Source organism: Haliotis rubra, unplaced genomic scaffold (genome assembly GCF_003918875.1).
Source record: "Haliotis rubra isolate DU_JTF1 unplaced genomic scaffold, ASM391887v1 Scf1178, whole genome shotgun sequence".
Taxonomy (NCBI): domain Eukaryota; kingdom Metazoa; phylum Mollusca; class Gastropoda; order Lepetellida; family Haliotidae; genus Haliotis; species Haliotis rubra.
This window is the reverse complement of record NW_025765090.1, coordinates 57,415-73,475: the sequence shown is the minus strand read 5'-3', so window position 1 is coordinate 73,475 and position 16,061 is coordinate 57,415. Positions and strand designations below refer to the sequence as shown.

The 16,061-nt window shown below is 40.2% G+C and overlaps 1 protein-coding gene across 1 annotated transcript; it reads left to right on the top strand.

Annotated features, from left to right (window-relative positions):
* Window positions 1–2,824: 2,824 nt before the first annotated feature.
* LOC124258886 (exosome complex component MTR3-like) lies at window positions 2,825–8,297 on the top strand. The gene is made up of 8 exons (XM_046692966.1): window positions 2,825–3,010; window positions 3,353–3,410; window positions 3,938–4,016; window positions 5,284–5,458; window positions 6,211–6,271; window positions 6,480–6,565; window positions 6,757–6,927; window positions 8,133–8,297. Exons 1-8 carry the CDS (start codon window positions 2,927–2,929, stop codon window positions 8,235–8,237), a joined length of 819 nt encoding a protein of 272 aa, XP_046548922.1. The 5' UTR covers window positions 2,825–2,926; the 3' UTR covers window positions 8,238–8,297.
* Window positions 8,298–16,061: the final 7,764 nt, after the last annotated feature.

Genomic DNA, 16,061 nt, shown 5'->3' with positions numbered 1-16,061 from the left:
TCCTTCCCTCACTCACTCAGCAAACTGCGGTGGAGAAGCCTAGTGGTTAAAGCTTTCCTCGTCACGCCAAAGACCCGGCTTCGAATCCCCACATAGGTACAGTGTGTTGTTCAGCTCATTTCTATAGTGTCCCCTGCCGTGATACTGCTTGAATAGTGTCAAAGGCTTCGTCAGACCTTTTTCACCCCCTCACTCATGTAGCAGTTCTAAGTGGTCGTCAGTTGCATATATATACCTAGAAGATGTGGAGACAAATACCCGCGTAATGTTACATTTGGTATAGATTTGATGACAGTTTGTATAGTGGCCTTAAAGACAACGCCTTGTTCACTTCCATAATATACATTTATATACTACTCAAAGGGATTAAAAGAACACCCATATTGATATAACTGTAACAATCTGTCATGGCTGCAGGGTATTGAAACACACTATCGTCCTACAATTGTGAATGTCCTTTTGAGTAGTGTATATATAGACGTTTAGAGCTACATGTGACTGTTGGTCGGTAATGAAGGGCCTGGAGTCCACCATATAGTTATTGTCCAGTACTAACGTCAGATTCAATCGCATAGCACATAGAATGACTCATATAGGCTTTGGTAGATAGAAACAAGCAACTATATTGAATTGAAAGATAGGCTTTTCTAAACCCGTGGACAATCTAGACTTGCTTAATTTAGGAGCACGGCTTTATAATAAGGACTGGACGGAAGGGAATATAATATGGCTTAGTGACTGTGTGAGAGCCCACAAGTCAGTGGACATGGAATCTTTGGAATGTATTACTAGCTGTCGGTATGTGGGCTTTGTGAAGCCTGTGAAAGAGGGAACTGAGACAAGAGAGCTGGAGTGGGCATTTATGACTTATGGATTTTGAAAGGAGATGTTTAACCATGAAAGTCGCTCGGCAGAACAGCAATCCCAAACAAGGTGCATTCAGACCGTATAGTGTTATCGTAACAGTAAGTGTGAGTGAGTTTAGTTTTACGTCACTTTTAGCAATATTTCAGCAATATCACGACAGGGGACGCCACAAATGGGCTTGACACATTGTACCCATGTGGGGAATCGAACTCGGGTGTTCAGCGTGAAGAGAGAATGCTAACTACTAGGCTACCCACTTCCCCTCGTAGCAATGGGGCGGGTGTAGGTGTTAACATCTTAATAACCATTTATTTGTTCAGAGTCAGTTCAAGTTCTGTGTTTCTGGTGTCCCCTCACTGAACCTGCTGCTTTACTGGTGTCTCCCTCATTGACCCTGATGCATTATTGGCATGTCCCTCATTGACCATGCTGCATTATTGGTGTCTCCCTCATTGACCCTGCTGCATTATTGGCATGTCCCTCATTGACCCTGCTGCTTTATTGGTGTCTCCCTCATTGACCCTCCTGCATTATTCTCGTGTGCCCTCACTGAACCTGCTGCATTATTGGTGTCTCCCTCATTGACCCTGCTGCATTATTGGTGTCTCCCTCATGACCCTGCTGCTTTATTGGTGTCTCCCTCATTGACCCTGCTGCATTATTCGCGTGTGCCCTCACTGAACCTGCTGCTTTATTGGTGTCTCCCTCATTGGACCCTGCTGCATTATTGGTGTCTCCCTCATGACCCTGCTGCTTTATTGGCATGTCCCTCATTAACCCTGCTGATTTATTGGTGTCTCCCTCATTGACCCTGCTGCATTATTCGCGTGTGCCCTCACTGAACCTGCTGCTTTATTGGTGTCTCCCTCATTGACCCTGCGGCATTATTCGCGTGTGCCCTCCCTGAACCTGCTGCATTATTGGTGTCTCCCTCATGACCCTGCTGCTTTATTGGCATGTCCCTCATTGAGCCTGCTGCTTTATTGGTGTCTCCCTCATTGACCCTGCTGCATTATTCTCGTGTGCCCTCCCTGAACCTGCTGCTTTATTGGTGTCTCCCTCATTGACCCTGCTGCATTATTCGCGTGTGCCCTCACTGAACCTGCTGCTTTATTGGTGTCTCCCTCATTGACCCTGCTGCATTATTCGCGTGTGCCCTCACTGAACCTTCTGCTTTATTGGTGTCTCCCTCATGGACCCTGCTGCATTATTCTCGTGTGCCCTCATTGACCCTGCTGCTTTATTGGTGTCTCCCCTCATTGACCCTACATTATTATTGGCGTGTGCCCTCACTGAACCTGCTGCATTATTGGTGTCTCCCTCATTGATACTGCTGCATTATTGGTGTCTCCCTCATTGACTCTGCTGCATTATTGGCATGTCCTTTATTGAACCTTAGAGAACTGCATTATTGGCGTGCCCTTATTGAACCTTCTGCATTATTGGCGTGTCCCTCATTTAACCTGCTGCATTATAGGCCTGTCCCTCGTTGAACCTGCTGCATTACTGGCATCTCCGTCCTCGTTCCTGCTACATCACTTGTTTCCCTCACTAGCACGACTACACTATTGGCGTCCAATGACCCTGCTGCATTATTAGTGTTTTCCTCCTTGATCTCTCTGCATTACTGATGTCCACTTCCTTCGCCAAGCTTCTTACTTCTGCATGTGTCTGTCTATTTGATCATGCATTATTGATGACTAATAATATTCTATCTTTCCAATCATAACTCTCTTATTTACTCATTTGGTCAAAATATTATGACTCAAACGTGTTTATCTTGCCGGATTTACAATTATTATTATCAATTTGTGTTACAATTACCCACATGGGTACAATTTGTGAAGCCTATTTCTGGTGTCCCCGCCGGGAAATTGCTGGAATATTGCTAAAAACGTCGTAAAACCATACTGACTCAGTCAGTCAGTCTTTTCTTTTATAATGCAAGGGAGACAATTCACTGAGCATCCGGGTATTTGCAACATGGATGCCTCCATGTGAAACATGCCGAGCGATTGTCAAATCTGTACATAAAGTAAAATAAAGAGTGTTCCAGACGATGCCCACCGACACACGGAGATTGACCGGTCCGGAAGGCACGATCAGTCCTTACTCTCTTGCCAAGAATGATCCACACGTACCGGTAAATCAGTAAATCAAGAGATCACAGGTCATGGGCTTGTAACGCTAAAACTGCCATCAAGGCATATACTGTCACTGACGGGGTCTTAGTACTATATACTAAAGAAGTACTATAGTACTAAGACCCCGTCAGTGACAGTATATGCCTTGATGGCAGTTTTAGCGTTACAAGCCCCTGTGGTCTGGTTAAATCCATTTTGGGCTGGTAACTTTTGAAGTTACCAGCCCTGATCATCAGGGCTGATGTCTGGCAGGATGTTTGGCTTACTGCTCACTGTATTGTTTTACACTGCTGTACATAGTGAGCTGATGAATGTGAGGACTGTTGACATTTCTGTGACAGGTAACGGATGGAACTGAGCGAGCTGATGGAAGGAAACCTGACAAAGTGAGGCCTCTGTGTGAGTAGAATGATCTTCGTCATTTTCAGAGCAACACAGATATTTATTTCTTAATTTATACATTATGTGAATTCCTTCTTTATTTCCACATGTACCAAACTTTATTTTGGAAAATTATGAATAGGACATGGATCTAATTTCAACGAATGTGCCAGATACCAGTTATACCTGATGAAAAGTATGTGTAAGGACACTGTTTATATATCATGTAAACGAAACTGAAATATGTCTAGACCACTGTTGTCAATGAAGTGATACAATCCATATTATAAAGATGATTACTTTCAATATATATATTAACATGGGAACAAAGCAGGTGTGTTTAGTCAGAAAATGGATGCTCTAAACTGACGTTGAAATGAGCTATTTTTGTATGGAAATCAAGTATACAATATAAGGGTTACTTTAACTTTTTCCAAGTGTGTATATCCAATATGACAGTAACAGATGAATGAATCAACTGATACACAGACTGAAAGAATATCATCAACATGATCAGTGTATTACGTTGTGTAATTATGTTTCAGTTTTACGAGCAGGACTGATCACCCAGGCTCGAGGATCAGCTTACATTGAACAGAATGAAACAAAAGTGATTTGTTCTGTGTAAGTGTCAGGATTTAGCTAAAATAACTGGAGGAGCATTTTAAAAGTTCAGTGTAGGATAAAGAACATAATTCCATTTGAGACATACGCTGAATTCAGTGTGTGAGTGTTGATGTCCTCAAAGTGATTCATTTGTTATAAATCCTACCATGCAATGATGTGGAGGTTTCCAGTATGTCAATATGTGGAGATATGTTATAGAACAAACTTATGGATAACAACTTCTTTTTATTCGTGAGTGCGACGTTTCGATACAGATTCTTGTACCATTGTCAAGCATAATGATGTGGGTAGTGGCCACTGGAGACATCTTAGTTTGTTCTATATTGTACTTCCCAACAAGCAACAACTTCTAAAATGCCACTCAAAGATGTGGAGATATGGTTCATTTTTAGAGCAAATGTGAACAAAAACCGATTTCTAACCCAGATAAAGATTAAAGTGAGGATTGGGTTGTTTCAATATGTAACCTGGCTTGTGTGTCATCAGAACCTGATGGGATGGAGTGATTTTCTTGCTGTCAGTCTTATTTGTCTGGCTTAGATATGATTAGTTACCATGGTTACAAGCCGTTATGATATTGCTGACTATGATGTGATAGTACATCATCTGATTCTCTTTGACTTGTGCACTGCAACAATAGCAATTTGTCATACAGTCTTGCCTCTCATTAGTCTGTCCTTTAATTCTCAATTTGAACATTAAGACAAATATAAGTTTGAATGGTATCATGTATTTGCCTGCCGAAGACACTTGGTTTGGAATCCTTGGTAAAGTCCTTCCATGTGACCAGATACCATATGAAACTATAGTTTTCCCTGAAATTATTGAGAAAATCTTTGTTTCCTAATACTGATAATAGAATTTTAAAATATGGGAGGCAACTCATGAACCTACTACATGAAGAGTTTTCTCCCCTGGTGTAGAAGACTGCTTTTCTTTGTTGACATGGAATATTTGACAGCAGAAGAGAGAAGAAAGCTGGTTGTAGATGATTTTGAAAGGGGTGTGACTAATGCAAAAGAGGTAGCTGGTAGACATGACATTCCTCTGTCTACAGTATACAGAACTTAGAAGAATATTCAGTCAGGAGTTGGGACAAGGAGGTCTCACAAAGTACTGAAAAGACACTTAGACTAAAAGAATCATACCTCAACATATTCATTTAAGTAAAACTTCTGTAGTTTATATAAATATACATGTATTAGATATTTGCCCGAAACAACTTTCTCAATAATTTCTGAGAATACTATATATGTTGTTGCAGCTATGGTCCACGAGAAGTGGTACGCAAAGAAGACTTCAGCATGAAAGGTCAGCTGACTTGTGAATTCAAGTTTGCTACATTCTCATGTCATCTGAGACGAAAACATCAGCAGGATAGTGAAGAAAAGGACTTCTCGGTGCAGCTACTTGAAGCACTGGAGCCGGCTGTCTGCTTGGTAGGAATTATCTGCCTTTGATGAACAAATCCAATCTGAACCAGTGTGATCTTTTGTGATAAGAGCATTGTACCAACTACCAATAGGGTTATGGATGGTTCTTGAATTAACCAAGAGGTCAGGATGCTATGTCTGAGTTGGCCTTTGCTGGGTATTGATGTTCAACTGCGGTATGTTATCTCAGTGCGGCAGTGATAATTAGCTGAAACTGAAACTGTTTACAAAAAGTAGAAACTATCTGGAATATACATGCTGTGCTTCTTTTGATAAACTTTAGATAATTGCTTAATTAAGGGACCGTTCATGATTTAGGGCTAGGGAGGGGTGATGATGATTTTTACAATGTGAATGACCCCCCTAAAATTTATGTACAAAGTAAGTTACCCACCCTGCATGTCATGTACAAAATCAATGACCCCCCTCCCATAATTTTCGATACTTCGATGTACAAAATTGCTGCCCCCACAAGTACATGTGTGCAAAATTGCTGACCCCCTAAAATCCCCAAAACAAACAAAACAAAACAACTCCCACACAAAACAACAACAAACAAACAAAACCCCAAAACAAAACAAAACAAAACCCAACAACAACAAAAACCCCCAAACCCCAAAACAACAACAACCCCCAAAACCACCCCAAAAAAAACAAAACAAAACAACAACAACAACAACAAAAAACCCAACAAAAACCAAACCATATTTTATGTAAGGTCCCTAAAATTATTGAAAATAATTTTGATATTTTTTCAGCACAAGTTCCCCAAGTCCCAGGTGAATGTGTATGTGATGGTGCTACAGAATGCTGGCAGTGGTAAGTCCATACTTGCCTTACTGCTCGGAGTTTAAAACAAAATTGAAAATTCTTTGATAATGCCTACTTCTGCTTTGAAAATGGATAATGTGCCTTAAACGTTCTTGTAATACATGTATTTCAAACGATTCTGTATTCGAAGTATATTACCTAAACATTGTCTTTGTATTTTTCGGAGCAACAATAATCTCACTTTTGTTCCTTGTAGCTCTGGCAGCATCCATCACATGTGCTGCTCTGGCTCTCGCTGATGCTGGCATAGAGATGTACGACCTTGTCACTGGGTGTTCTGCTGTAAGTAATGACTGTAGTGGGGATGTGAGAAGGGACTGTGGAATTGAATTTTACCATTAAACAGATTTATTACAGTGTTTTTATTTTTTATCCCAGTGCCTGAGCAAAACTTGACATATATTTATTTTTTTATCAATATCAATAAAAGTACATGTGATTTGTCTATATCTATATATCGCATCTTGTGACAGCGTGTGCGAGGAGACACCATCCTGCTGGATCCCACAGAGTCGGAGGAGTACAAGCCAGAGCTGACTGCTGAGAAGAACAATGGCTCTGTTACTGTAGGCCTTATGCCATCACTGAACCAAGTGTCGGCCATCACTTCCAAGGGGGAGATCGACTTCCAGCTGGCTACCAAGGTGAGGAGGAGGAGGGGCATTTAGTGGAGGAACTGTCTATAGGCGGAACTTTCTGCTGTGTCAGAACCAGTTTCAGATGGTATCAGAAAGAAATGCCAGTTTAGACAGTGTGCCAATTGATGTAGAGAATGCCAATTCCCACCTTGTATGTTTGGCTGTTCTAAACATGTTGCCACTTGCCATGCATCAGCAAATTAGTTAGCTTAGTAACTGTTCATCCATGTTTAGATGTGCAACACAGTGTGCGAAATAGTTTCAAAGTTTTGCTAGCCTGTTGGGCTAGCTATGCCTGAAAGTTGCTAGCCCACAAAATACTTCACTAGCCCGAAACTTGAATGTAGACACAGGTTTCATCATGAAGCTAATAATATGATAACATTTTTATCAGGAGATAGTCTTGCATGATTATAAAGTGTATTATAACTGAACAGGTCGGAGAGAATGATATATTTACAAAATGACCCTATGAAAATTCACTAGCCAGTCGGGCCAGCGACCACAGGCTAGCGGGCCAGTGGCTATTTTGCACACTGGTGCAACAATACCAGCCTATGTAATATCTTGGAAATGCTTATGACCAGACAATACACTATTCGTTTTGGGATGACTGATAATTCAGTGCCATATGAGGGAAGTATTTTCTTTCTAAAGTGGCATTAGGCTCTGACAAAGAATGGAATAGATCTGGAATAGACAAAAGGTTACACACACAATCATCAAAATGATCTCATTACTCAACCTATGGGTGTTTTAGCTTGAAAATGGCGTAAGAATCTACACCAAAATGTCGCTCTGTGCAGAAAACAAGAAGTTGTTATCCATAAAGTTGTATGCTTGATTTTTGACTCACCAACTTCCAGAATGCGGATCAAATAACAACCTATGGGGTCTAAAATCTAAATATTGGTTTGGACAGAGGGGGGGGTCTAGACAATGGCTGGTTGTCTAAGGCAATGGCAGCCCTGTTGTTTCTGATATAGACATATATGTGGCATTTGTATGTCCCTTAACCATTCTTGGCTTCACTAACCTGCTAAAATCCTCCCGAAGTGAAACAGCAATGAAAATACAGAAAATATCATCATGATAAACATTTTGGCATTTGAACCGTTTATTTCTATTACTGCTACAAAATGTAGGGCAGGTTAATGAAAAGTAGATCTTGTCAGGTCTTATTGTGCATACCTCTGTTGTTTCACATCTAGGCTATCAAAGACTGTGTGGAGACATGTCAGCGACTGTACCCAGTGTTACAGCAGGCCCTGGAGACTGCACTCAAACAGAGGCTGAAGGATGCAGACACAGGATGATGCTCTTAAACCAGTCAATATTACCTTGTACATTATGTATAAATAGCAGTGATAACAGCATGTGTGTGTCGTTATTTGATTTAGCTTGTAAGGGCTAAAGGCTATGCCTTAATGGTATTTATTGTACTCATGATATCAAGCACTGGTTGGTGGGCATGCTATTAGCCAGTGGTTTTAGTATTAATTTTTTTTCATTTGTGAACCATTGCTGACATTTTGAAAGGGCTTTATATGGCCATTACTTAGGCATTGTTTTTTCAAGGTAAAGTGAAAGTTGTGGGATTCAACTCCTATGTTCCATTTTTGCAATTTAAAACAAAACAAAATTGTTTTGATCCTGCTCATGGGGCGTTGGGGTAGCCTAGTGGTTAAAGTGTTGGCTCGTCACGCCGAAGACCCGGGTTCGAATCCCCACATGGGTACAATGTGTGAAGCCCATTTCTGGTGTTCCCCGCCCTGATGTTGCTGGAATATTGCTAAAAGCGGTGTAAAACCAAACTCAGTCAGTGATCCTGCTCATATATTCTAAGAAACTCTGGAACCCTAGATGGGAGAGTGATTGGCTTCACACCGCAGAAGTATATGCGATTATCATTTAGGTTTGATAAACACTAATCAAATCAAGTTAGTATTTTGTACCTCATAGGTAAGAAAAAACTCAAGCTTACTCTTCAGGTAGCCACAAATAGGATAAAGCCTGTTGACTCTGCACAACACTAGAGTCGGTCAGACCTCGGCTGTGAAAGGTAAAATGTGATATTGTTTTGGTTTAAGAAACAATTTGGGCATGATTTAAAAACATCTGAAACCACCTATGAACAGGCATCATGTCAACAGTCAAATCATTACACGTCAATGTTATTATTTTATATAGTTGATATTTGAATATCACTGCTGATGGCAACTGTTCTGAAGTGCCTGTCTCTGTTGACATTGTAAACTATGTGTCCAGATGTGCTTACTGTGCCATGGCACTACTTGCCGGTTTTACTGCATGTACAGGGTCTCCTCTGAAACCTCTGCACTTTTTGTTAAGTGTTTGTCGACATCCGAACTGCCAACAAATCAAGGTGAGTTAAAATGTCACTGTACTATGTTCCAGTCTTTCTGGATGCCCAACGCCTCCTCCAAAACGTCTGCAATGTGTTCTTGTTTTGAATAAATCCGATCACTTGACTAGCTTTGGGCTGATCGCGTCTGGAGACATTAGTTCTGGTATTGTTTCCAAAGCCACGTTTGACCGGGCTGTTTTTCTGAAGGTGCCAGGGCGGTGGGGTAGCCTAGTGGTTAAAGTGTCCACTCGTCATGCTGAAGACCCGGGTTCGATTCCCCACATGGGCACAATGTGTGAAGCCCATTTCTGGTGTCCCCACTATGATATTGCTGGAATATTGCTAAAAGCGGGGTAAAACCCAACTCACTCACCCGCTGAAGGTGCCAGGTATGCATAAGTGGCCAGTATATATCACCAGTGTCCGAAATGGTTAAAAAAAAAGCTACGCTTGAAAGTTACTAGCCCACAAAATAATTCACTTGCCCGAAATTTGAATGTGGACACAGGTTCCATCATTAAACTGCTAATATGGTGAACATTTTTATCAGACCATGATCTTGCATGATTTAAAAGTGTATTATAACTTAACAAGTCGGAGAGAGTGATATATTTACAAAATGACCTCATGAAAATTCACTAAAGTACTGTCGGAAATGCTAGAAAAATGCTTTTTGACTTATATTTAAAATTCAGAGGTATTACACTTACTTAAATAACAAATATCACTTCAAGAAACATCTACCTAATGTAGACCGAGGGAATAAATTTTGAGACATGCTCAAAAATTTGTTTTTACTGATGACAATACCAAAAAACTTAGAAAAATAAGGGGTAGTGGGACGTTATTTGATACAAACATTAACTGCCTGTGTTACGTCATCAGCATGCACGGTATCGACAGGTGAAATTGACACCGGAGCTCGGGCGAGGGGTCATCTCAATAGATGTTTTCTGCAAAATGTTGAATATGTGTACGTATAGTATATATATTGGTTATGTAAGGGATCATTTGTGTATGTGTGTTTGTTTTGAAATAAACATACGAATTACTGTACATTGGAAAGAATCATATCACATGTGTTATCGACTGATCGTAGAAATGTGCAACGTTTTAATAAATGTTTTGCATGTCAACAGTATATTTCATTGCAAAAATATGGATGTAATTCGGTCAGTTTAATCTAGTTGTGAACATTGGCCAAAGATTTAACGAAGTCACTGGTGTAGCTTTTTTTAGAATATATATCTTCTTCTTCTCATAAAGTTTGTAGACCGCCCGTCTAAGCACTCCTTTGTCAAAGTTGTCAAGGATGGTTTTACGTCCCGGTTTTGCTTTTGAGACGGTCCCTGTCTTGTCTGATTTGTTTACAATATTGTAAACTTGTTGGTAAGACATACCAACAGCTCTACAAGTTCTGTAATAAACCCTTTCTAAACAAATGAAAGGTTTACCTCTGTCTTTTTCAAGCAGAAAAAGCTTATAAACCTTTGCAACAATCGACTGCAAATCGTTGGCCATAGTGGACGCTGTGATAAAGATGTGCATGCACGACGGGAAACTTATTTATCAAGAGTTAACATTTATATTAATATTTCTTCAATAAAGAAACGATATTTAAGTAACGTAACACAAACATTCAACATTTATTTGTTAAGGAAATACGTTAATTTATATTTTTACACCACCTGTATTATTAGCATAAATGTAAAGACTAATTCAGATTTCTGTTGTTGAACTCTGAAAAAATCTGAAGTTGCTGTTTTGGTACCAAATTCTCTCCTGTAAACTGCCCTTTAAATGCATGGAATGTTAAATCGATTGAAATACAAATTAGGTACACTATAGGCGAGTTGATATATTGACAACATAGTACATTTATCACCTTTATAAAGATATTAATAGACTATAAGGCTAAAAAGCATTTTTCTAGCATTTCCGACAGTACTTTAGCCAGTCGGGCCAGTGACTGGGGGGATTTACAGGCCCGACTGGATTTTTACTAGCCACGGGCTAGCGGGCCAGTGGCTATTTCGCACACTGTATATCACCGAAGCACGTTTACGCCAGCGTCGGGATGGTCTGTTGTAGAGTACACATGTGTTCAGATCTGAATCTTCAAAATAACTTATCCCCTATTTGTAATTCTCGTTTTAGTGAACAAATATCAACAACGTCTTGTTAACTAGGGTGCGGTCTCTTCGTTTATTGGTTGTTGTTTTTAATAAGAAAACAATTAAGTTGAAATGTGCACAAATAGATGCAGGCAACAAATAAAGAAAGCAACACATGAATGTAAATAACCCATCCACTTTTACCATGTCACTTTCAGTTTCCGTTCAGTTTGATAAAAATGACAAGGCAATTGAGTGAAAGCGCCACGTCCCTGAAGCATGCAGTGAGGCTAGGTGAAAGTGTGTCTTGGTTGTCGCCATAGATATTCATAGATTTCTACAGGAAATAGGAAGTTAGTCAATAGCGCTGACTCATCCGGTATATCATTTCCCTGGCAGTATGACGAGGCGTTGAGTTCTTGACCATTGCCAGTCTGTTACTTATCCCCCGCCGCGCGTTTAGCGCGAAGCGGGGGATATACAGTACAACCAGAAATTATTGAGAATTTAAAGATTGTAAAAATTTTTTTATTACGTATTAAATGTGAATATTAGCAGAACATAACTCGAGATTCAACGACAGGTGAACAGTTAGTATTTTGTCAAGTCACCATGGGCAGCAATGCAGGCTTCAATGCGGCGGTGCATACTACTGATCAAAGAAGTTAGAAAGTCGTGGTCCATGCTGTCCCAATATCGGACCACCTCTTCTTTCATTTTTCAGCAATATTTGTCAGATTTTTCTTATTGACACTTTCCTTCATAAGTCCCCAAACATTTTCTATTGGATTTAGGTCAGGGCTATAGCTTGGCCAATCTAATAATGTCATATTTTGGGTCCGAAACCAGGCCTGTGAATGCTTTGAACGATGTTTTGGGTCGTTGTCCTGCTGGAAAATCAAAAATTTCCATAGAACAAGTGAGCAGATGGAAGTAAATGTCCCTCGAGAACATCTGTGTACCGCTCACTGTTCATATTCCCTTCAAATACTCAGAGGGGCGTTGCCCCTAACACAGATATGCCACCCCACACGTTAAATTTCGGACTGTACTTTGGGCGCTGATACAAAGGTTTTTCAGTTTGTTTGGTCCAGAATTTCAGTGTATTAGGAAACAGCCACACAGAACTTTCATCTGAGAAAATCACATTGTCCCAGTTAAAATTTCTATGATGTAAGCACCAGTTCAACCTTCGCTCCTTTTGTTCAGGTTTCATGATCGGTGATGGAATTCCTCGACTTTTCTGCCAACCCATTGCATGCAGCTCAGTTCTAATTGCCACAGTTCCTCTATCAATCATATCCAGCCTTAAGTTTTCTAAACTCCTTCGTTTGGTTTTAGAAACAAGAATACCAAACCGCCTCCTGTCACCGACAGTCAATTTTCTGGGCCTACCTGCACCTCCCTGGTGCTCAGTGCCATATACATTTGCAATATTTTTCAAAACACGATAAACAGTGGACAAAGGGATGCCTGTTCTACTTGAAATCACTTTAGCTGATCTGATGTCCTTATTATAATACTCTAAAATCAACTTCCTCTTCTCTAAATCATCCATACTGAGGATCACTGAAAATGTCGTCTGCTAGCAAGTAAACAAAGGGGGATAACTCTTCACAAACTAATGAAAAAGGATTAACGGAGTTTTCTCTCTTGAATGAAACCAATTGATAGTTGGTCAAGGTTGTTTATACTAGAAATCCAATTAAACATATTCCTAAAATTCTCAATAATTTCTCGTCATACTATAGTATTAGGCTCCGTCCTTCCGTCCGTCCGTCCGTCCGTGCGTACGTACGAATTGGAATATCTTAAGAACCGTTGACTGGATTCTTTTCATATTTGGTACCTAGGTTCATCACAGTAAAAGAAAGGTTCCAGTCAGGTTTGGTGACCTTGACCTTCATTTCAAGGTCACAGGGGGACTTTAACGTTTTACCTTTGTCAGCGAGATATCCCAAGAACCGTTCACTGGATTTTCTTCATATTCGACATCAAGCTTCATCGAGGGAAGACGCAGGGCCCAGTCTATTTTGTTGACCTTCCCTTAATTGTCAAGGTCACAGCGACACTTTAAAGATTTCAGCATGTTAACCTGCATGTAAAGATTGTCAGCGCGATATCTCAAGAACAGTTCATTGGATTTTCTTCATGGACTTTCAAGACTTCCCTTGAATGTTTATCAATCAAAAGTTTCTTTATTACTATTTTTGCATATTTCATACACTAAGAAATTCATGTCAAGGTCAAAGTGAGTCTTGAAAATATTTGTGCGTTTGAACAACTACAGAGCAAGATATCAAGAGAGGTTGACTCGTTGTGTTTTTGTTTACATTTAACTTCATCTTAAATTACGACCTTCACTTTCATTACTTATTTAATTTGATTTGATAATTTGCGGCGGGGGATTATGTCACCTTAGTGACAATGCTTGTTTTATTTTAAAATAACCTACATACGTACAGTTATTGTTATAGTGAACGGTGAGATGATTTGTTCTTCCATTTATTTCATTTGAAATGGACACAAGCAGTACAAATAGATCTACTAGATTTCTCAACCAGGTGAAGTTTTATTCCCTCACACGATATTGATACATAACCAAATATTAAAGAACAACCATATACATATAAAATGAGTGAGTGAGTATATTTTACGCCGGTTTTAGCAATATTCCAGCAATATCACGGCGGGGGACACCAGAAATGGGCTTCACAACTTATACCCATGTGGGGTATCGAACCCTGATCTTCGGCGTGACACTTTAACCACTAGACTTCCCGACCGCCCCATGTATGATCGAGGCGGCGAAACATTTGGTACTTTTTGTATATCTTGGTTCTCATTTGTAGCTAAGAAAAGAAGTTCGATTACCTCAAATTTTGGTCATCCGTAAATAGGTGATGTTATTAGATTATATATTCACGCCGTCAGTAGATAAACGCTTTGACCACTACGCTACCCCACCGCCCTACATACATATAAAAGAAACCCAAATTACATTCTACTATACAAATACATCAGAAGTAGGGAATATCCTTTCAGAAAGCTAATATAAGTTTTGAAAACAATGGGCACCACAAAGAAGCAACAATGTCACGGAATTCCCCAACGTGACTGATAGGTTTAGGAAGTGGCGGATGACCTCCGCCCTCAGTGAGCCATGTGCAGTCTTCGAGGATGTTGCTGAGTTTACACGGTGTATTAACCACTTCATCAAAACAGGTGTGTTCTTTCAGCGTTTATTGGTCTCGACGAAGGATTGAGGTTCAGTGTTCACACAAAACATGAAGCCCATTACGTGTGTCTTAATATTGGAACACTCTTTACTTGACATGTTGAGTGAAACACAAGCCATTCGCCCACAATGTATGTGTGACCTAATCATTGATGAGAACATGTGCAGATTACAATGGTTGCTGACTCTCGGTGTATGGTGATCCTGCCCCACATATCAGTGGATCGAGTTCCTAAATGTGACACCACTTGATGGAGTAATGTTACCAAAGGTTATGCGTGCCCTGAATCCCTCATGCTCCTCTTGTGATAGACCAACATCTAAGCACTGAAATGAAGGTATTTTACCAAAAAGACTTCATTAATTATAACCATAAACTATAATGAAAATGAGCCCAGACACTTTCTTCATTTTCAGAAACTGATGGTATTCTAGACGTGCCACACATTCTAGACATGCATGGGCTTTCTTGGATATATTTGTTTCAGTGTCTGTATGGCAGTATGAAGTCAAATACGGCCCTTTGCTTTTGACTTTGATTGCGGATTTCGTCCTGTCGATATATACGGGGAAATTTACAGAAAAGCCGCACCCTTATTAAACATTGAAGCACAGTTTGTGTATTTTAAGACACCCACACCTCTGATGCCATATACAGCTATATATACTCATGTGAGCAGGACAATTGGCAGGAAATGGCAAATTCAATATGGCGTCAGTGTTATCAGAAGAATATGTCACTGAATGCGCTTCATAATCAACATTTTTATTCCATCCATGACACAAATATAAACAATTGTCAGTACTTTTTAAGATATCCCTTCTCTCTACCAGTATTTCATATATTCGTCGACGTTGCAGTTCAGTGTCACGATTATGTAAACGTTCTTGTATTGATCTGTAAACATATCCAGACTGTATATTGACCGTACTTTTCTAGAAGCGAATTCGTGCTTTCAGTGAACATTTCACTATAATGTGTTTTATTTCTAAAACAGATTAGATAATCCGGGGTTAGAATTGATCTTCAGTAACCCATGCTTGTCGTAAGAGGCGACTAACGGGATCGGGTGGTCAGGCTCCCTGACTTGGTTGACACATGTCATCGGTTCCCAATTGCGCAGATCGATGCTCATGCTGTTGATCACTGGATTGTCTGGTCCAGACTGGATTATTTATAAACCGCCGCCATATAGCTGGAATATTGCTGAGTGCAGCGTAAAAGATTTTTTCGGTCTGAAGTCTTCACCGCTTGCCTCCTCCAGGAGACACACGCACACACGCCACCCAGAGTATTATTGGTCCAGTGCAGAACAACCATTCTCCCAGACGTTAATTCACATGCTTATCAAACGCTTACGTTGAGAGGGCGTTGAGGTGAACCGCGAACGTCTCTCACTTGATGCACTTTTGACCCAAT